Consider the following 23,847-nt stretch of genomic DNA (forward strand, 5'->3'; position numbering starts at 1 on the left):
GCACTACAGTTCCAAGGTCACACACCAGGGGGTCTAAATCAACATTGACCTCTGCATTCCCAATTAAGTCCTTACCCACATACCAAATGTCACTTAAATCCATTCTGAGATCCTTACATTATGCTGATCACAATTTCAAATATCTAGAAACACACACACCCGCACCCTGACAGACAGATTGTGGGCCACAAATGAAAATTTTTACTGAAAATTTATTCAACACTGTTGCAAGCTATTTCTTCACTTTTGAAACATTTATTTTCTTATAAACACTGCTCCTTGCAGGTGGGTATTTCATGCCCTAGAAAACTATTCCCCCTTTGCAACCCAAACCTTTCAGAAACCCCAAACATCTACATGACAGACAGATGATGACATCCCCCTGTGCCCCTGTCAATACCTTCCCCACCTTACCCTAATCTGTTGGGACTATCCCAACACCTGGACTGGATTAAAGGTGCTACCCAGCTCTGCAAGCATGCCTCACATCACAGCTTTCAACATATCAATTGTGGGGACCAACCACAGGTAGGGAGAGCATACCAGCACCCCTACAAAACGGATCTAGGAGTGATGAAAAGACTTACATTGACATATTTGGCCAAAGCGATACCAATGACATTTGAAAAGACATGCATGGCTAACAGGTAACATCATTTGTATGTACATCTGGACTGCAGGTATCCCATCTGGATTTTCAACATATCAATTGTGCGGAGCAATCTCAGGTAAGCAGAATATGGCAACAACTAGATAAAGATATTTACAACCAAAGGTACCTATATGCCAGTGTCAACATAACATCTGAACTGCTTTCAACATATCTATTGTGTGAACCAGCCACAGGTATGCATGGCAGGCGCCCACACCTTTCTAATCACTACACTTACTGGCTTTTGGTGGATTTGACCTTGTCTCAACAGATGGGGCATGCCAAATTCAAAACGACAGGACAAAAACTGCCATCTTTCATGGCCTTTTAGGAATACAAAAATTTCCATGTAGAACACCCCCACTCCTTTCCAATCACCACGCCTATTGGATTCTGATGAATCTGACCTTGACGATCTCCACAGCAAAAACAAATGATTCTAAATATGTTTATGAAGGTTCGACATCCAGGTAAACAATATTCAAATACAATTCAATTACCATCTCAACGTCAGTCTCAGCATCAGAAGAGTGATGGATGTCACTTGAGATATTTGAAAGTAAATCTCAGTGTTTTTTTTATCCCTGAGTTGCAGAGACTGAATTGTATTTGAAGATGCTTCTAATAGTGCCTAAACCTGGCTAACAACCACATTTCCCTTCAACTTGACTTTCGTCTTTCACAGATTTTCAGGTATTTTTTTTCCGAGATAACAACCACATTTCCCTTCAACTTGACTTCCGTCTTTCACAGATTTTCAGGTATTTTTTTACCAAGATCTGCAAAGCACGCAAGACAGAATTAAGTCTCAAATGATGCCATCATCAGCAACATCTTTTCACAGAGTGCCCTTTGTCATCACCTACCTAATCTTTTGACTGATGTGACCTTGACAATCACTACAGGTGTGTGTGCCGGCGTTGTGGAAGGTCGGAGGGACAGACAGACATCCTGACGTCTGAAATAACACTGTCAACAGCAACATCTGGACAGGAAAGCTGAATAAACTTATTTCTGTGACACAATGTGCCCCTGCCATGACTAGCACACCTATGCCTCAATACGTAATTATGCAAGATGTAATAGTGGTTATACTCCAACACCCCTAACCCTAACCCTAACATACATTGTACTGGTGTCCGAACTTAGGGCTTCATCAGAACATAGGGCTGTGTCCTAGAAAAGATGACTTAATATATAGTAAATATTTCCTAAGCTTAATTTTGAAACAAAGGTAATGTTTCACATGGAAAATTGCACTGAAGCAATGTTTGCTTGAAGGGCATAAGTACAAAACTTAGATTAAAACTTAAGGAACAAGATTTCCTTACAGGCATTTTCAAATGACTCTTTTTCTTGTCTCACTTTTTCGAAAGTACAGCCAATAAAATAAACTTGTATGGCTTAATCGAATAACTCAGATATAATTCAATATCATTAAACTTTATCAGCATCTAACGGAACACTTTTGTCCAACACCATTGGAGATGTGGTCATATCAGTTCATCGTACTCAGAAATTCATATTTACTGAGTTCGGTGGAGCCAAAGCTATCTGTTCAAGGCCATGTGTTCAAAATTTGACATATGTCCTGAAAAGTCTGCAGGATACAAAACATCTGGAGTCAGCAGTTCCTTGAGGGGTTTAAGAATCTGCAAACATTTTGGTAGGATAGAATTTCATTAGGCCAAAGATGCATAAACAAACTTGAAATATTGCTTTGCAGGTTGCCCCCACACTACCCAGGGGAGATAGAAAATATGTAGGACTTCATTCTATTTCCTGTAGTCTAGTTTTTTGTTTTCTTGGTCGTACTGTTGCTATCTTGACCTGGCAAGGTAGTGACAGCATCTATGATATCTTTCTACAATCCCTTGGTAGTTTTTCAGTGCCAGTAGGCTATAGATAGCTCCATAGGTCGTAGGTTCTGAAGAAATCTATGGTTGCTACACACGCAAGTCCCGAGATGATATCTACTGTTAGATAACCTGCCAAGACTTTTGGGTTTGGCACTTTTTGAGATTCACCTAATTTTTCCATGAATTAATTGGTATGGTAAGGTAGTCCAATAGCCTTTGTAGGCCGTATATAGGGTCAGTGAATTGTTAATTGGGCTACGTATTGGGAGGGATCACAATTCTATCAACTCAACAGTTTCACAACTCTAGTTTACTCTGCTATCAAACGTCTTATCAAGAAAAACATACATGATATCATTCAATTTAACCAATCCATAGGTTCACAAGCTATGCTGACCACCAATATACACCAACACACACACACACACACAAATACAAACATGCAGACACACAAGCACAGACAAACCAAAACAATACCTCCATTTTAAGGAGGTAACAACATCAAGTTTGCAATCTCAATAAGTCACAATCAATCAATCACAATACTACAGGAGGTATATCATCAAAATCAAATACTCTTCTTCAAAGTCAAGTATTAGCTGCCCCCAGGTTGTAGGTCAGACCAATAACTGTGTTAAGGGGTAACTCTGGCTCAGCATCTTTTGAGAGGACACATCAAAGCTCACACCTACAGAGAGTAGGGTCAGATATGAACTGACCCCAGGCAGTCTACACTAACAAGACCAGGACATGTTGAAGCAATCACTGACCACTTCCCCCCAACCCATTACTGACCTAGCTGTTACAACTCAGTCCTCACTCCAGGACATGCTAACAAGGCTGTCATACATGTACTGACTTACAGGAAAGCCGTTTGTAGTTTGAAAGAAAGCTGCAAGGGGGCTGTTTTATGTTGGCTATACTGTACTGAGATGTTGAAATACTGGCTGATTAAACTTCCCTTAGCCCCCCTTCCATTACTGTGCGAGCTGTTACTACTAGACTTGTGTCACCAGAAGACTTTTCATTGCTTACACGGATGTCAGAGAACAGCCACTTGCAATTTGAAAGGAGGTTGTAAGACTGTCCTTATACCCCTGTCACATTCGGCGAAAATCGATCAGATGACGATTCTGCGGCAATTGCCCGAGTCTTATAATAAAAACTTTATTGAACAACAATTGTACAAGGTACAAAGTATGGCTTACATGTGACAGGGACGGTTTTCAGGTGAAAAATTTGCACAACCCTCTGTCGATCTTAAATATGGCCGATCTTCCATCGATACGTAACCAAGTTTCTTCCGTTTTTGAGGCTACCAACTTCAATTTGCTGAAGACTTTTGTAGCCTATATAGGAAAGTCGTGTAAAGTGCCTTTCCAAAGGGCACAAGATCGGTGACACATCGGGGTTTGAACTCAGGACCTTCTGGACCTGAGTCAAACATGCTGACAATTGCCCCACGGGGTCCCACAAGTTTGATGTGACTTGATCAGCCCCAGCCCATTACCGTGTGAGCTGGTACAACACAGGCTGTGTCAGCTAACAAGCCACTTGCAGTTTTTAAAAAAGCTGCAAGGGGACTGCCTAATAAGCCTGTCCAGACGAGCTTATGTAAAACATGTTGAAGAAATCACTGATTGCTTCCCTCAGCCCCAGCCCCTTACTGCTTGACAACTGGACATGCTAACAAGGACAGAGTTATCATAGAAGGGCTGTCTTTAGGACCTGTCCCTCCATTACAGCACAGAATTTACTTGTTGGAGGAGACAAAAATTTCACTCCACCTCACAACAACATTGAACTTCATGCCATGGAATTAATAAAAGGGTATTTCCTAATCTTGAAATGACAGATTTAACAAAGGAATGTTACAACATGGGCTTCAAAACAATTAAAAACTGGAAACAATGGTTCATAGGAAAGAGGAATACCGTTTGTTGTTGGTCAAAAACAGCAAGAGTTGCAGATTTACGCTGTGACAGCGGATCATTGTATCTATTGGGATTTTCAGGATAAGAACGCTATAGTCCCAGCAAGTTTTCTTCAACTAGCTGGTATTAGAAGTGGATCAATTCATTTACTTTCAGTTTGCTAAACAAATATACCAGTAGAATCAGTTACACCTAAAACAAGTAATCAAATTAGTGTAGCTTACATAGTTTCGGGTGGTTGGAAAAAGCAAAGGTTGCAGATTTGCCTTGCGATACAGGACACTGTATCTGTGGAGTATGTCAGGGTTGGATACCCTATAGTCCCAGTGTCCAGTCAGTGGCTCCAGCCAGTCTGTATGTACACACCAGCTGCACAATGTATCTAATGGGCTGAAACAAGACTTTCTTATGTTGTGGTTCACTACATGTACTGTAGTTACATCGATATCTTGCAATTTCTTTGTCCTCGTGATGACATGTTACACGTGTGCTGCTGTTGCCAGAGGTTTGAGATCTGCATTGCGGGCCTACCTACACTCCTCAAATCTAACTATAGTTCACCTAAATCCGCGGGGTAACCTAATAGTATATTCATTGTTGTAAAAAAACAGTGCATTTAAGGATATCAGGTAGACAGACGTTGGTTGCAAACTGCAAACTGCATTTTGCAAGATATTGCCGTTTGAATTTACCACCGTGCGTCAAATTGATATGCCTAAATGCATTGTTTCAGAAAACGAATATAGGTTACCCCTTGAATAAAGGTGAACTAGCGTTACTTACCACAGAACCTATAAACTATGATAAAATCAGTGCATCGTACATATATAACACAATGAGCAAAGTCTTCTTGACAAATATAATGTACAAGGAGCCATGTTGAATTTAGTACAGAGCATTGACCATCCACCCCCTTGCAGGCACCATGTAGAATTTTGAGAATGACAACGTCAGCATGTTGTAATTGTATTGTTTCGCTGTCTGATATAGTTAGTAAGTAACCACTGGAAAGCACCACCAAGAAAGCTTTCCCCTACAGTAAATCACAAATGATGTTGAGGACATGTTCATGACATAAAAACTAGCTACAATTATGTGGGAGGCATGGTTGGTACCACTTCCAAATTGCACTTCAATCAAGACTGACAGGACTTAAATGGTCTCTCCTTAGTATGGCATCTTCTCGACCTTTCTTGACCCGGCTGTTGGGAGGAATTAGTCGGCTGCTCACATGCCAAGGAATCAGGAAGACTCTAGATAAATTCAAAGACCAAGCTCTGTCTTAATTACTAGTAACAGACTGAAAAGAAAGGATGAGGCAATTACAAGTCTTTTTTGGCTGAAATGGTCACTGCTGGTTTATATACAGTGTAATCTTTCACAATAAGAGTCCTAGCACACCATACACATGGTGCCTATGTTAATGCCCATCTCTATTCTTAAGCCTTGGGCCACACAACTTTGAAAAATCAATAGGCAACCATCACAGAACAACTGTGTAGCTCAAAAACGTTAAAACTTTCCATCCCAATATCTGTTCAGAGATAGAGATCTTTGCCTCAGTGCAGGTGAATGTACCAGAACGAAGAGGAGTGTCCTACTTTAACAGCTGGTATGGTGAGAGTCAGGAATTCAGGGTAATTCTCTCGGCTCAATCCCAGCACATATACCACCATACCACAAGGAATGCCAGATCACACGTGTCTTACCCTGGTGGCAAAAACTAACTACCAGGGCTTACAGGTCAGTACCCTTATAGACCCACAAGTCACCAAGGAAACTCTGCCTATTTAGAGCTTTTTCTTTGGGGTTTTCTCAGCCTAGGTAGAGTTTTGATTAAGGGATCTGTAGCGGAAAGGGGAACACAAATTTTTCAGTATGCATGACATATTATGGCAAGTTCAAAATTTGAAATACACACTTGTTATGAATTATGCTAAATTAATTTAAAGCAACTGATTGCACCTTATGAAAAAAGACATGCTGGCCACCTTGTGGTCTTGGAAAGGCCAATTTTGCAATAAGCTGTTAACCGTGAGAGATTTGCTATAGTTTCCCATTTGCAGTTTTGCAGTGATCCTTCATCACAAAAGTTATATAACATTCATAATTACATTGTGTTACTACTACACTGCATACATTTCCTTTCCCCTTTATTTTTCTGCAAAATAACATCTGCTGTGAACTTCAATCAATTTATAGTGCCCTGGCACTAAAGTTTCAGATGTCTGGGAACCAGGAAAGAAGGGCCCAGACTGCTCATTTCCTCCTGCCAAAGTAGGGATACAATGCAGGGCTTACCTATCAGGGCTCGAAATACCACCTGCATATGCAGGATAGTGCAGGTAAAATTGGAGCAGTGTAGGTATTTCTAATATCTACCTGCACCTAAATTGCACCTATAGTGGCAATGGTTTCTGAACAATTTTGGTATGATCCATACCAATGAGAGAGTGATGCATGTGTCTTTCAAATGTCTGCTGCAATTTTATCTTATATCTCTACATATTCACCAGGTGTAGAGAGGGTCTATAAGGTCTGTCTCTTGTGGTCCAACCATGGTCATGAACTTGATCAGGTTTGAACTTGATCAGGTTATAAATGGAGAGGAAACACGAGATCCTTCAGGCCCACTGTGATAAGGATGTTTTATTGCCGCCCAACCATGGTCGTGAACCTGATCCAATTATCCTGGCCTTGAGTCTGCACTTGGGTATCAAGTCAGGGCAGCAGCACTACACATGGGCTGGAAGCTGTCACATTAGCACAGAGCTGGAAAATGTCTCTGCACACAGCACTGGTCACTGAAATGTGTTACAACAGTTGGTAGATTGGTTTGTAGGTTGGTTGGTAGGTTAGTTGGTAGATTGGTTGGTAGGTTGGTTGGTTGGTAGGTTGGTTGGTAGATTTGTTGGTTGGTTCGTTGTTTGGTTGGTTGGCTGGTTGGTTGGTTGGTTGGTTGGTTGGTTGGTTGGTTGGTTGGTTGGTTGGTTGGTTGGTTGGTTGGTTGGTTGGTTGGTTGGTTGGTTGGTTGGTTGGTTGGCTGGCTGGCTGGTTGGTTGGTTGGTTGTTTTGTAGGTTGGTTGGTTGGTTGGTTGCTCAGCTTAAAATCGCTATTGTTAAGGTTGCTATAATATACAATCAACCTTTTGATTATAGCTAGGCTGACTGGAAAGCCTTTCTCCTAAACCTTGCCTGGAATTTGAAGAGTATATTTTCTTTAAACAGTCTTTCTGTATCACAACTTTAAGCCGTCTTTCTGTTTCACAACACGGACATTCCTGTGGACACCTGTCCTGACAGACTGGCGAGGTAAAGATGACAACAGCTGACACGGTTACAACATCTGGTGCGTCTGCTCAATCTTCCTGGGGATTAGCTGTTACCATGGCAACTATCGTTTTACATAAACCATGCCGATAACGTGTACCGCAACATCTGCAAACCATGATATTATAGCTAAACAGTCGAGCTTCCTGTGTTAAGTCGATGTTAAGGCTGGGCTAGCATAGTAAAGTTGTGGGCTACCATCCAATACCTGCCAGTAGATTACTTTTAACCTTCTTTCTACTGAGAGACCTTTTGGTACCAAATTTTTATTGGTTATGGGATTTAGTAGCACGAAGAGGGTTAATGACAGAAACTATAACCGAATAAGATACAGCAAACTTTTTGAAGTTGACATAATTTCACAAAACAAATTCGACCCAACCTTATACCAAATTTGATAAAACTATGTGACATTTGGGTTAAGTTGACTTAATTTGATAAACACAACTTTTCAGCCATACCTTGTTACGGAATACCATGCAAAGTCCTGACAATTAAGCTTTAAGCCAACCTAGATCTTTACTCATTATACACAAATCAAAGGTTCTTGAGATTCAATTTTAGCCAAGTCGTAACACAATGTCTTGAGCCGACACAGATTTCCTCAATTCGTGCATGCATCAAACTGTCAGTAGGATTCAATTTTTGCTATCTAATCAGATCTCTTGTCTGGAAACTTTGTCTTTGTCTGGACAGGTGGTAGGAAATTGGGTTTGTAGGGGGAACTGGTTGTTTGATAACTCAATCTGTTGTCGTTACTCATCTTACTAGTACTACTAGTCACCAGGCTTCAGTTAAGCTACAAATGATGAGTGACATCCTCTTCAGACCTGAAATTCAGGGTTAGAACAGGCCAAAATTGGTGAGCATTTTAAGATAAATCCTTTTGTGCAAAACAGCTCTGTGGACAATTTTTTTTATAAATTCATGACATTTACAAAATGTATCTTTTTTTCTTTAGCTTGTAAGCCTTAGTGTTGGCTCAATTTGAGATATTTCTTCCTTCCAGTGATGGAAGCGATACTGTAAAATTGTTCATTTTTGTGGGGACTTAATTTCCCAGAAGAAGGAGAAATGAGGTTTACATACATGTAGTGTTTTCCGTTTTGCAGCTGAAACAAGTCTTTGTCACAGTAGCTATATAGAGGAAACACATACAGTAGTTGCAGTCTTATAAAAAAAGCTTAACCAGAAACCAAAAACAATATTTCAAGATTTACAGCATCATGAAATGGGAGAGAGTCCTGGAAAAAGGCCAAAACCAATGACCAAAAGGATGTCCTCCAGGAAAATCATGTTTGTATAGCCAAACGACTCAGCTGTGTGCTTTTGCTGTAAGATTACACTATCACGACACATCAGATAAAAGAGGCCATTCCCTTGAATTAGACATACACATCAAATTGGTCTCTTCCAAGAACTAACAGCCAAGGCCCCATCCCTGCTGCCTGCGCAAAGAAACTCTGTAGACAAACCATAAAATCTTTAACTGCTTGAGTCGCCAAAACAGTACCACATAAACATATAGAAGAGAGACTTTTAATAGAATATCAAATATTTAGCAACTTTTTTTTGCTACTGTAGTTTGTTCAAGTGGTTATGTAACTCTTTTGAATTCTATCTACTCATTGATCAATAGCGCAATCAAGTCTACTTAGCTCCATTCAATTTGAAAGAGACCATACTTTCCTTCAAGTATCAGGTCATATGAATCTCCAAGCAGATGTTGGGAGAGACTGCTATACTGTGTTTCAGGGCCTATATAATATATTATAGGCCAGCTCCTGGCTCTAGGGTCAACATGCAGCAACATAAATTTTACCTTAGGCACTGAGACACAAAAGATATTAGACATAGAGTGCCAAATTTGGTAGCTTCCCAAGTCGAAGTGGTTACTGTAAATACATTTAAATTCGCGGGGATTTATTTTTACGGTAGCGGAGAAAAGGACTTTTTGCGGTGGCTTTAAGTTCGTGGTAGCACCATGCACTGTAGTCTCTGGCTGCCATGGACAAAAGTTTGCAGTGGTTTTAAGTTCACGGTGAAGCAATCACCGCAAAAACCCGCAAACATTTAACTACCGCGAAAATTTCTGCATTTACAGTATCTTCTACCACAGTGGGTCTAGCATCCAGGCTAGGCCGCTTGAGGCTTGACTAGTAGCTGGCACATCTGTACCAATAGGTCACAGACTGTTTAATCAGCCACAATTATTAGATGTCTCCTGTGATACAATAGGACAGATGCTCTCCTGTCTGGTGCCTACTGTACATCACAAAACTGGGGCTGGGTAGTCTGTCATTCATCTCTATATACATGACAATACCTATGGCGCCTGGTTATCCCTGTGTCTGCCAGGATATTAGAGAGAGAGAGAGAGAGATGCCATGCTGGTTGCTATTGAGTGCACAAATGGTAACGAATGAGACCTATCAAACAAGTTTACTGAAAAGTTGACAGAAAGAGGGCAGATATACATGATGTTCATTGAAATTTTACTGTTCTTCTGTCGTATGGAGTAAAACCCCTTCCAAGAGCATGACAGTGGGATGAGTGACACAGAGAGGACTGGAAGTCATGACCTTTCAGTCCAGAAGCTGGGTCGCTAGACACCAGACCATAAATGCTTTGAGTTGTGCAAAGAGTGGGTTGCGGTTAATTAACAATGCCATTCCAGCGACCAGAAATGCGGATTGGGGTGAAAAATGCCGTGAACACCCCTTAACACCCTTAAGAATGTACAGGTTACATAGAGATAGAGATCAGTTACAGGGTTCATCAGTCTGGTGGACAAAACTACAGCAAACATACAACCGGTTTGGCAAACTCATAAGGCTACCGAAACTCAACTCTATGGTTAACATCCTCAACAGACCTAAAGGTAAGGTAAGGTAAAGCGGTCGAATGTCAGACTGAAATCCTTTTTTTGTTTGGTTAGTTTTGCAATACAGCTTCACTATGTCCCATACTTTATCCAAGCGCACCAGGTCAACCCTGCCCTTCTTGGCAAGTGTGCTGGGTTCTTTACGTGCACGGGTTTGACGTTTGAAACTTTGAGGTTTGAAGCATTACATACAAGAGGCTGCTGGCTTTATGTCAACAAGGAATTTCCAAAAACTATTGCCCGAAAGTCTGAAAACGAAGAAATAGTGAACAATGGTATGGTAAGAATATGGCGCAGAAACACTAAACCTTTCATTCTTCTGTATCAGCAAATTGCATTGGCTTGTTGCCTTGCTTTCAGTTACATGTAGTTGCTAATTTTTTGGGGCGGTATAGCACCTTCTTGATTTGTGTCTACATGTAACCATGGTTTTGTCATTCTGGCATATAACTGTCCTCATGTGTTCAAAGGATGGACAACTTTACCATATCAACTTCCCTTTCTTTACTTGAGAACTAGTAAAAACTACATGCACGTGCGGGTGTCAACCATAAAATCGCATTTGTAAGGCCCCACAGCGGGACAGTCCTACGCTATTGTTACTGTCTGGTTCTAACCATGGTGTGCCCGTTGAAGCAAAACAATGCTTACAGAGCAAGACTTCTTTCTACTCTTTCGGCAAAGTCATAAATATCAATGCACGTGCAGGCGACACCCATAAAATCGAGCTTCTATGGCCAAACAGTAGGACAGCACTTCCAAAGAACGAGTCATCCTTATCGGCTCCACCATCCCACGAGGTATAGCTGCCTTTCAAAGTCAGCAGACAGAGACTGCGCTGAACAAAAGTGGGGGACGCAGGACGTCAGGGGAACCCATGATTGAGCGAACAACCGAACAAAAGGTCTAAAAGCCCACGACACAAATGTGTTACAACCGTTCTGTTTGTTTGCACAGTGGAAGAAAAGACAAACTCTTAGAGCTAACATGAGCCGTTTATACCCAAGATGTCAGTTAATCTGACTTGATAAATCTGTTGAGTGCTCTGCAACATATTTCAGATACTTTCGGAATCTTTCCAAATGCCAGTTTTGGTCAAGTCCGGAAATCTCAAATAGTAGATTCCAGTTTGCCATTTTGGTTCACGTAAATCCTCATATTCTATGTAAGACGTAAGACACTTAAATTTGTTAAAGGCTCGTCAATATCTGCTGGTTTCACCTGTCTTAAGACCAATTTCATCTTTGTTTTTTATCTTAAATATTACATTTCTCGTTCGTAATGGTGAAACTATACTGTCTTCAGCAAAATCGTGGTTCAAACTCAAAGATGTTTTCCAGTGATTTCTCTATGTCTCTCTCCCTTCCTCCTTGTCTTTCTAGCTCTCTACTTTTCTCTCTCTCATTCTCTTTTTCTCTCTCCCTTTCTTCTCCCCCCATGCCAACAACTACTGTTGTTCACTGCTAAGACTTCCAATATTCAACTTCATACCTTAGGTTATGGGGGTGGGGTTGACTTGGAGGTCAAACTGAACCCTAACACCTTAAGTCACTCAGACCCAAGGTCAACAGCTGGTTCCTGTCCGTGTTCAAGGTCAAGTCAAAGTCAGGGTGATGCTGTTATGTTCAACATACCTCTTTTTCTTGTTTGACGTCTACTTACATTTCCTACAAAACCTCCCTTCTTTTCCTTTTACATCTTAATTTGCACCTGGCCATGTTCAACCCCCATCGGGCATTATTACAGAATACCCTGGAACAAACAAGATTCCACGCATGACCTTGGAATGAACTGCCTTTAATTAAATTGTTTTGTCTCCAGTGATTTCAAGGTTTGCCCCCTGGGAATTTTTTTCACCATGGTACAAGAAGATTTAGACTAGCTTTGTGTTGGCAAGCAATTTGAAAGTAACAAAGAGAATTGACAAAGGCTAACTAAGGCACAAAATTGATATACTTGTATTGTACATGTATGTACATAGCAGCAAACACACTTTAGGGTACTCCTACCCTAGTAAGTAACCCAAGAAAAAGGAAAACAACAGTAATGCATGTTTTAGCATTGTCAACAAAGGCATACATGTTCTGTCAATAGTAGACCATTGAAGTATGGAGCTAGTTTTAAATACATGTATTGCTTATTTGAAGTATTTATTTATTAGATTTCATCTTTTGATCCTGTAACCCCCAAAACTAAAAGTCTGTCAAACAATTCATCAAATTTCTAGGATCAAACACCTGTTCATATTGGCAATTTCTTTTGATCCCTTCTAAGTCTCTTTCCTGTATTCATATGATAACACAATCCACCCCATCTGTCCACAGTTATTCCCAAGGCTCCATACTGGACACAGAACTGTGTGTAAATCAGGATTTTACACCAATTCTCCATTATAACAGGGTTGATATCAAATGATTGGTTTGACCTTGTGGTCACTATGCACCCCTACAGGATCAAGGCAATTAATGCTGTGGCAAGCATAACAATTAAGTTGTTAGATACACATCTACTAAAAACTTACCAGTCCAAGACAAGGAACTCAGATTTGAAATATTTTTTCTCACATTTAAAGTTATGGTATTTGTTATGGTGTTCTGTCCATAAACTCTCAATTACATGTTAGAAATCCAGTTCTGTAGGAAGCTGATAGGGCCCGGCCTTACAAAATCCATTCGTTTTTTAGATTGCAAAGAAGTTGCTCAAAAGAATTGAAATCATCAATATCTAACAATGTTTAAGCTCAACTTTTCACAAACTGACAACTAAATACTATTCAAGTGTATTGAAAGGATGTGTATTAAAGGCCCAATCCTTTTATCAATAGTCTTTTTGTTTACCTAAACAAACAAATCCATGTATCAATGGTGAACCTTTATAAACAATCAAACAAAATGAAAACCTCATACCAATAAGAAAACACATGTAACCTTTTTAACAGCAGTAACAGGGTATGTTTAATCCCAATTTTCCACCAATGCTCCATGACAAATGTTTCCATAGTACAGGTGTATCAAATAAAGGCTTGGCCCTGTGGTCACCCAAGGCAGCCAACTCAGGAAGGAATCCACAGACAAATCTCATTACCAGGTAAACGACTGCAGCCCTGCTAATTCTTTGTTATGTCCTGGGCTAATTCAAGGATGCCTAACGGGTACTTGAGACAAAGATTTACCTTTTTTTGGCTTAGACAACAGGACTCCATCAAGAACCCTCAAGACAGATGCTAAGGGGGTACCGTTGACGCTCTACGCTAAATTCAGACAGGCAACAGCAACGTATCACATTTTGCTTCAGTGCTAAATTTCAGCATTGATTATTGATTATGCTCAATGTTAAATTTGAGCAGTCTAGCTACCAACTATGTGGCTTAAAATGGCTGATTATGCTTTACAGACCATGGACATGCAGATCCGCTTTCGAATATGTGAGTCTATGCAACTGGTTTATGACAGAAAGGGTTCACTCAGCTTTTGAGTTTGACAATTTCAGGTTCAAATTCAAGTTTCATTTGAGTATGCATTCACAAGAAGTTTCAATCCAAAGAGCAATGTAATGGTCGAAAATTGGACTTTTCTCTAGTTTTTGACAACAAGTTCTAGAACTGAACAATATATATAAACACAGCCTTGCATTTATTTCCCATTGCTGGTGAAATTTCTGACCATTTACAGTGTCACAAAAACGCACAGACACACACACACACAAAGCAGTAACAGCAGTTTTGTGCTTTGAGTAAGTCAAAGTACAGTAGCCCCCAGGATAGGTAGGGTTTCCCATATTTGCCATGCTGTTAGGATCAGAGTGGATAGAATGTCCACTCCTGGTGTTGTTTTTGCCTGTCTGAAGATTCAAGGGTCACCGCTATCCTAGAGGCCAGTGACAGACCCATCCACCGACACTGTCAAATATACCAGACATGTATTGTGCGCTTTCAAAATAAACAGCGCCAAGGAAAACAAGCATTTCAATAGAAAACACGCCGCGTCTGACAGGGAGAAGCGGCAAACAAAGGCGACGCTTCGCCTCAGGGTAGGTCCCGTCGTTCCCACTTCACGTGCGCTGACCGTGGAACAATTTATGAGGAATGCCTGGCATTTGACTTTCAACTTAAGCAGGTGCCTCTGAAGAGGGTACTGCCCCCAAGAGATTTCTTAGGTGTGAATGAAGAGATAGAAAGATATTCAAATACACCTACGTATAACTTAAGAATTAAACTTGCTGCCTCTTGCCTAGGGCCAGTCTAAAGACACTGTACAGGGCTTCTTCATATTACAAATTAGAAACTGTACTGAAAGTGATTCTGAAAAGGTTAGCTGCTCCTTGGCGATTTCCTAGCTGTGTTAGGATCATACGATACAAGGTTACAAAGTGAAACCTGTACAAGTGACCACCTTTACACAAGGACCACCTGGCCAACGTGACCCCTTTTTGGTGGTCCGTTGGATGATTTTTCCCATCCACACAAGTGTTAAGATTCCTGTTTGCAGCTAGTGATCACCTGCCTACAAAGACCATCTACTATTAATAAATCTTGGTCACATTATAATATCAGTCTTTTGTCTGTTTCAAAAAACTGTTGGATATCTTATTTCAGTTTGTTAGTCACTTCAATCCGCCATTTTTCTGACCCTGATACCCCTGAAGACTGAAATGGAACAGTCCGAACCAGGTGGCAATTTAGGCTGATGCACACAACAAACACGGGCCAAGAAGCTTAGACTTGTTTTCCACATTCCTTGTGTGAGAAAAGTATGGCCAAGCAAACCTGAAGCAATACCCTGGAAAACCAGACTTTTAGCCAGGGCGGCAAACTCTCCCTGCATTACAAGAGTGCTTATCTAAGACCTGCCTTGGCTGCCGAACAAATTCTCTGCCGGCCCTGGCTAAAAGTCTGGTTTTCTAGGGTACTGAAGCAAGCATGCTCGAACGTTTCACCTCAACAGCAGGGTAAACGATTGTGGGGCGGGAACATGGGGCCGAAAATAGACCCCCTTATCACTAGGGATGCCGCAAATGTTTGGCATTTCACGAGTTCTGACAAATCAACTCTGGGCCAGGGGTCACTTGTTTGTTGATTTATCTTGGGAACCTGACAATAGGACGAACTTGAGGATAATGAGCAAAACATTCTGCACCGTAGATCATTAGTTGTGGTATCTTGGACCTCACATGAACTGGTGGTTGTAGGCAGATACCATTATATAACAGGGTAGCAAGTGTTGGTCAGCAAGAACTCGTCAGCTTGACCCACCACAGGCAAGGTTGTTAAATGTTGATATATATTAAGCCCACAAGTATTTTTTAGAGTTTCTGGTCGTCCCTCAATTTTTCATAACTTTTCCTTTAAGTACACATACTAACGACCATATTCTATTCAAATATTTATCCTTGAAAAATATGTAAATTGCAGCTACCATTAAAAAAAAACTGACCTATAAATGAGAAAGTATAATCCCTATTGTTTAATGCAACAGCTTAAATCTAATACCATAAACTGTCTTAGCAAAGACATGGTCAAAGCATTTTGGTGTTCAGAAGCTATGGTGGGTTCAATGAAAAAGTTTAAACAAGGGCTAAAAAGCTAAAATTTAAGGACTTGAACATGCTTGTAGTTTCTGTGACAAGTTCAAACAAACTTGTTGAGGCAGTAGCCTTTTATCTCTCAAATATTTCTTATGATAGCAGGACCACGTCCGGCAGTTGTTTGAACCTTTGTCACGCACAGATATTTCAACGTGAAATATCGTAAACTCTGTTACTTCCTAACACAAATACCATGGTTCGAAATTAATATCTTCTAATATATATTTCTGACCTTGAAATACCGAAATATCAAGAGGATGAACGTCATTCATTCTCTTGTGACGAGTTTTTTGTACTTGAAAAACTTCAGCTAGACCATAGTTCAGCATAAAATACACCATAACTAACTGAAGGTAATGCCAAATTCCTTTGTAACCATGCACATAAATGCCATCAATACAGCCAAGGTTGGGGACAGACGTCACTTGTGACATTAGCATTGCACTGAGACCTTACACCTGTCATGACAAATATATAATATGAATGTTCTTCGGCACAACACCACAAATATCCATTTTTTTTGGTTCCAGTGGGAGTTAAGCAAGAGGGCAAGAAGAAAACGGGGACTGGGACAAAAATCTCTAATCTGGCCATATTCAGTTCCTGACACTGTGTGATCCTAGGTACAAACTTACCCTAACTAAGACTCTGTTTTCTTAGCATTTTATTTCCCATGTCCGATGAGAGACAACAAATATAATTGTTCTGGCCTAGAAAGCACTGTGTGCAAATCCCTGCAATATCAAATTCCTCAGCATTGTCTTCAGCTACCAACAAAAACATCAAGTTGGGGGGACATTATTCCTCATGGCAATGTCATACTAGACAATGACTTCTTATCCAAGGCCCAACCACAGGCACTGTTGCCATGACAACAGATCTTTGTCATGGCAACACATAGACACAACACCATTGTCGGAGTATTCCTTATCTGTCCAGGGAACTGCCAACAAACTGATGGACTCGGCTTCAAAGAGATTCCATCCCAAACGACTGACAACAAACAAACGGACGCTTGAGAAGGCTCCCGGGAGAAGAAAGAGCGCTTTAGAAGACGAGACACCGGCGATAGCGCTGTCTACCGTCCGCCGCTTGTTGTGCCTAGACTAGTCTCACATATCTGTCATCTCGGTGACAATTATGGGAAAACACAGGCCCGGAAAGGAGAGTGTTTAGATATGACACAGTATGCAAAAGTATACGGTTGAAAAGGGCAGGGATGCAATTATCGTAATGCATCTGTCTTGGAGGTGTTTGGGTTTACCTGCTGGTATGTGCTGACAGTGCAGAAGTGGTATTTACAGTGTAGGCTGTATCTGTACCTGTATCTGAGTTGGTCAAGTGGAATAACCACTTTTCTGTGTAACACAAGACAACCAGCTTGACATGCACTTTGTTGGAGCTGGTCATATTACATGTTCTTAACACTTTCAAACAGCAATCAATAAGAGTGAAATTTATTTGAATGATTTCTCAGGCCCTTTTGCAAACCTGGGGTTTGGGCAGTTGTAAATTTCACTTCACATCCCAATATTTCCCATGTTGCAAAATCCTTCAGGACATTCTCTGTTGTGTTTTAATCAAGCTTTAATCTTTTCAACACTAAAATTACACAATTTACTGGCAAGGGGTGTCAGATTTTGCCCTGCAGGCAGCAAATTTTCCTCAAACGTTGAGAAGGCAGACACTGTGTCCAGGTAAGGGAGGAATGATATAGCCAAAGAAATGGGCAACAGTATATATGGTCCTCAAAGAGGGCCTGCATGGGGAGTATGTGTGTGCGTGTGTGGAAGGGGGGTCCTTAACTTTGGGATGGCAAACTCCATATTAGTTATTACATTTGATTCAGGAAAACATTCAAAATGAAATTGAATGGAATTGCCTTTCTATCGAATTACAGGAAATCAAAAAAGCTTTTTCCTTTAATTACATTGAAAGGGTAAGCAGGCACCACAGATGGGGAAAGACCCAATCTTTTTCACTGTCGATCTTGTCCCCAAACACCTTAGAATGCTGTGCCTGGAATGGGCTAACTCCTCCACTTTCCCTATTGGCAGACTGCCATCAGAGGTTTACCAGCAACCTTGGCCCTGACTACTTCCAAATCCATCACCATCAGAATAGGGGAATGTGGTTGACAAGCCAGAAAGTTTGCCAACTTTGACAAGAATTCAGAGCAAAGGTAAGATGAGATTTTGTTTTGTACTGATATATGACTTGACTTGTAGGAGAAATCTGTTCTCTATACTTGCTGGTAAAGCCAAGAAGTAAAGAACTCGCAAGGAATGCTACCTCATCAACAGAGGGCACCAAACTCAGCCAGGATTAAAACCCTGGATCTTCTGATCCAGAATCAGAAACAATTCCATGTGGACTATTGCATGTTCACAATTGTGTGTGTGTCTGTGTCACTGCATTGATACCTGAGTAACTTGCATTCTCCTATGCAGAATTTTCCAGATGTCTCAAAACTCTTTGGATCAAGAGGAGTTTTGAGATGACTTTGGTCCCCTGTGCGTAGGAGAATGGGTAACTTGAAGCTGTTGGGACAACAGTACTGATAAATAAATAAAGGGATAAGTCAGGCTTTAACTAATCCTGCAATATACGATCCAGATGGAGAATTCCAGGATTCCTATCACCATATAACACAGAGAGGCATAGGCATGTATTGCTAACTGCAGATACCTGAGTCCCTTCAAGGCATTGGGGCAAATGCAACATTAATACAACATGATTGCCCAGTAAAGGCCCTATATCAAATGAGGGCTAGCAATGTCAAGGATGCCCTAAATAGATGACAGGCGTTATCCGAACACCTGTATTGTTATCTTAATGATGTGAAGGTATTACCATACTCACACCAGAGTCCATTGAAGCTGCCAGGACAGGTGTGATATCAATAAAACATAAATGCCAAGTTGAGGCCTTGAATTGAACAAGGGCTAGAAAATATAAATGATAACAGGTAATATATTCCAACACCTGTATCATAGTATAGCAATGTGTAAGTGTTTTTGACTTACCATACTGACACCTGGGTCGCTTGAAGCCGCTGAGACAGATGTAATGTCAATAAAACCGAAATGCCAAGTTGTGGCCCTGTATTGAATGAGGGCTAGCAAACATCAATGGTGACAGGTGCTATCCCAACACCTGTATCATCAGTATAGTGACATGTAGGTGATTTTGACTTACCATACTGGCACCTGGGTCCCTTGAATCCGCTGGGACAGGTGCAGGTCTGCTGGGAGCGGTAGTTGCCGTTACATCTTCCACCATTGAAGCACACCCCACTGCTGCAGGTGGCTGCAGGGAAAACACAGAAAAAAGGTTGTGAATATGGATAAAAGTTACAAAGTATTTGTGCGCAAGTTAAATTCTGGTAAAATGATAAACTTGTGACAGAGGACAATTTTTGTACTGTCTTTCCAGAGCCTCGTACCCTCTTTAAGCAGTTCTTTATTTCATTGTTAAAAGTTTTGTTCACTCTTAGTTGTTACTCATTCACTCACTCGCTCTCTCACTCACTCACTCACTCACTCTCGCTCACTCACTCACTCACTCATTACTTTGCTCATATAATATTATTGTATTTCTAGCAGATATCACTCTATCAATAGTATCATCTATAAAAAAATTGATACCCATGTATTTTTTCAACAGATGACAACAACTTGTAAGAACTATCTACCGGTATCATGTTGATAATTCTTATTTCCTTTTCCATTGTTTTATGTGTTCAAGTTGATCTTTGGCAAAGGACCTATTGTTCTAGACACAGTTCCAAAACCCTCACATAAAGCATGCCAACAACAAGTATCGACCCCAGATTTAGGGACCAGACAGTAGGTGTTTATGTACATCTACTCTCTCAACACTCTGCCTTCTACCCTGAAGAGTCTCCCAAAGATAACACGGAACAGTTGGACCACCGGACTGGATCCCTTCTCCAACAGGTCTAACCTCCGGGCCTGTTACACATGTAGCTCTACATGTCTGGTTTAGCCCTTAGGCCAAGTGCACGAACTTGGCACTGAGGAGGAAACGTCTTGGCAAGGAATGAAGGAAGCAGGATGCTCTGAAGTGTTCTTCAAGAAGTCCCACGAGACAAATTACGCACTCCTTGTTGGAACCAAGACAGGAGGGTTGAGAGGGAAGAATTCCAGACTTGCCAGACAACTTGTTATCCAGTGTGAGTGCTCGAGGCTGAGTGATGTTGGAAAAGTTGTGGCCGGAGAGTCCCACTGAGCGAGCGCAGGGTGAGGCAAACCACGCCGAGGGCCACTTGTGAACTTCAGATAACTGTGGTCGCTACAAATTTGTGAGGGCGTTCACAAAATCTCAAGGGCACCATCATGTCGGAATGTACAGTACAGTTACCCACTGTCTTTTCTATGGACAAGCTTAAACTGATAGCTATAGACAGGATTCATAAAGCCTTTGTCAAAAGGAATAATTATTATCTAGGCTTATTATCTTACCACTAAAATGTGGTTATGTTGGCCAGGTAGTCTTCAATGTGTCACTAGTACAGGTTAGACATGTAACGCTAGTTCACCTTTATCTGCTGGTAACCAATATCCGTTACGTTCAAAAGCAGGATATTTTAGGATATCAAGTCGACAGATTGTGTTTCCAAACAGAGAAATTTCAAAATATTACAGTTTGAAACTTTGAATTCACCGGTCGTGGACTTGATTTCCCACAATACCCTGTTTTTTTAAAGCAACGGATAAAGGTCACCCGCAGATAAGCGTGAAGTAGCGTTATACATATAACACCATATTTATTCAATTTCTTTTTGTTCATAGGGGCCTGGGTGGAGAGTTGAACTTGGCAAAACAGGGAGGATACTTGGCCAAAACAATCAGTCCGCAGGAAGTCACATTTCAAACCTAGTATGATGGCCAAACTCCTGGTCAATATTCTTTATATAGCCAGCGTAGTTAGTCTGGTTATATTTATAATCATAGTCTGGTTAGAGACTTAACTGTTAAATAAAGTTGCCAATAAATGAAGGGACAATTTAAAGAGAAAGTTGTCATTATAGTGATGTAACTTTTATTAAGTTCTCAATAAATGCCAAGATTACAACACAATGTCTATTGAAACAATTTTGAGTGGTTTCCAACCTGGAAGGTGTTGTCTTTGTAATCAAGATGCCATGTTGGAAAGCGATCCCTGCAAGTACTTAAAGTTCAAAAAGGGTTCCAACAAGGCATGAAGCTCGATCACACCATGGTTCAAGTATTTTGACAACAGACTTGTCTTTTTATCACTGTCAGAATATAGGTGCTACAGTTTGTTGTGTCTTTCTGGGTGGCTTTTTGCTGCTAAAGTTGCTCGTGAAACCAAATCTGCCTTGTTGTAATTTGGGGCACACTTGCTTTGGGTGATGAGGATTCAAGGCTTGAATTTCAGTAAAAAGAGCCACAAGTTGCAGTAGAAACTATGACAATGTAGAACAGCAAAAAATGGTAACTTTGAAATTTGTAAGGCATACTCTATATGAGTCATAGGACTATAGTCATAGAGCTAAGTCAGGAAAAGTAATAAGTCTGATTTGCGTTTCTAACCTTAAAACGTCATACCTAAGGATTGCTGAAAAGTCAAATCTGTGCAAGTGACCACCTTTACATAAGAACCATTTGGCCAAGGCAAAGACTTTTTGGTCGTGCCTTACATAGTTTATTCTCGCTATTGACTCCTGCCTATGAAGTGACCACCTGTCCACATAGACCAGACTTAGGCCGACTTTATACAGACAACACTTTCATAGTCGTGCGACTGTTGTTGTCGACAACGTTGCCGGCGACGATATTTTTAGGCTGTCTAAAGAGGATCAAAACAGTCGTGCGAGGGTTTTTATGGAATCATCGTGCGACCACCTCGGACCCGGTCGCGCGACCCTTCAGCGGGGGGTCCGCGACTATTCCTCACATGTCTAAAGAAAAATCGTCGCCGGCGACGGGACTGGATCATATGCTAATAAGCCTGCAGCATGTTTTTTTTCTATTTGAAAGGGCATTTTTCGCCGTAAATATACATGCAGTCAGTAATGGAAACGTATTTTTGTCATCAGAAACTGCCTGTTCCAGCGCAATGCCCCGCCACCAGTGGCTACATCCTTCATGATACTTGTAGTAATCTGTAATACCACCGGCGGCCACGAACGCAGGATTTAATTCCAGATTTTACCGTCTCTGTGTCATTCTTTGTTGGGGACAATATTTGTTTGCAAGTTAAAGAATAGTAATCTGCTGCATGACGAAAATGAAAAATTCTCCCGCCATTTTTAATTTGCAAGCAAGAGGTCACTGTGGGTCACGCACGCACGCACCGCAGTGGAATCCTGCGCCGCGGGTGTCCCGCAATACTCTGAACGCATGTCTAAAGACAACCGTTGCCCACAACGAATAGTCAATAACAGTCGCACGACTATATAAGTGTTGTCTGTTTGAAGTGGGCCATTTTGTTCTTAAGTGGTCTTCTTCTGCAGTTTTGACTGTCACAGTATATCATTATTACTTCTAATTATTGCAATAACCAATTGTTCACACTAAATCTGGACCCTTGCCCTTGTGGTGCAGAAGTGCCTGTGCTGTGCATACTACAGTTTATATCATGACAGTGGCATTTCTAGTCTCTGCTTTGACACAGTTTCTACTGTAGTGGTTCACTTATTTCTGGTCAACCATGCCACCAATGTAGGCAAAGTTCCACGACATGTATACATGTCATCTTCAACTATCACCATGCTCTAATTATTGCCATATTTGGGATAGCTTACACTTTGTAGAGCATTTAGGTATGTGTTGCAATTAAAGGCCTGGAATATAGTTACTGTAATTTAGTGTAAATCGATGTAAGAGTACAGGGACATGGTTTTTCATGCTGTGTTGACAGTAACACCTTCGTCTGCGCAACACAAATTCTGTTGTCTGGTACTTTAGCTGGCTGCTAGGAGGCCGACCGGATGTTGGGCAGGCTGCTATATCAAAGCGAGATTTAATCAGGCTAGTAGCAACTGTTGCAGCACTGCAAGTGCAATGCAAGACAGAATGTATGTCCACATTGAGTGGGGTTTATAGTGACAGGTCATTGCAACAAAGATCCACTGCAAATATTTCATGACTTACGGTAGATTGAAAATAAGTCTACCAGCTGAAATTTCTATGAAGTTCTCCAGTCCAAAGACAATAGTAGTTGAGGCTAGCTGCACCCTTCGGGCACTAATTTAGAGCCTACTACACTTATTTACAAGACTAGCATTTGGAGTCCATCCCAGTGTCAAGATCAACTTTATCATTCAAGGTGGTCCTCTAGTTCAAGAACAAAAATTGCTCTGTGAAGGCAATAGGGTCATAAATAGAGGTACAGAAATTACATAATCAAGCATAACTTCTTTAGCAATGGTAAGACAGAATGGATATCCAATGTCTGTTTCTCTCAGGAGCCGCAAACTGAATCAGAAAGACACCAGGTGCCATTCTATCATCCTAACGTTTTATCAAATGTCTTTAATCTTTTAGCTGAAATATGTCTAATCTTATGTCTGATCTTACAGTAGAGCGGAGATCTAATATGATCAGACGGACAAAA

The 23,847-nt window shown here is 40.9% G+C and overlaps 1 protein-coding gene across 1 annotated transcript in view; it reads right to left on the reverse strand.

Moving 5' to 3' along the window:
- LOC118430076 (multiple epidermal growth factor-like domains protein 6) overlaps positions 1 to 23,847 on the reverse strand; it is a 119,087-nt gene that overhangs the window by 77,514 nt on the left and 17,726 nt on the right. Inside the window, exon 4 of the mRNA XM_035840784.1 lies at positions 19,441 to 19,551. Within this exon, the coding sequence (XP_035696677.1) occupies positions 19,441 to 19,551 (111 nt within the window). The remainder of the gene's footprint in view (positions 1 to 19,440; positions 19,552 to 23,847) is intronic.

Source organism: Branchiostoma floridae, chromosome 14 (assembly GCF_000003815.2).
Source record: "Branchiostoma floridae strain S238N-H82 chromosome 14, Bfl_VNyyK, whole genome shotgun sequence".
Lineage (NCBI taxonomy): Eukaryota > Metazoa > Chordata > Leptocardii > Amphioxiformes > Branchiostomatidae > Branchiostoma > Branchiostoma floridae.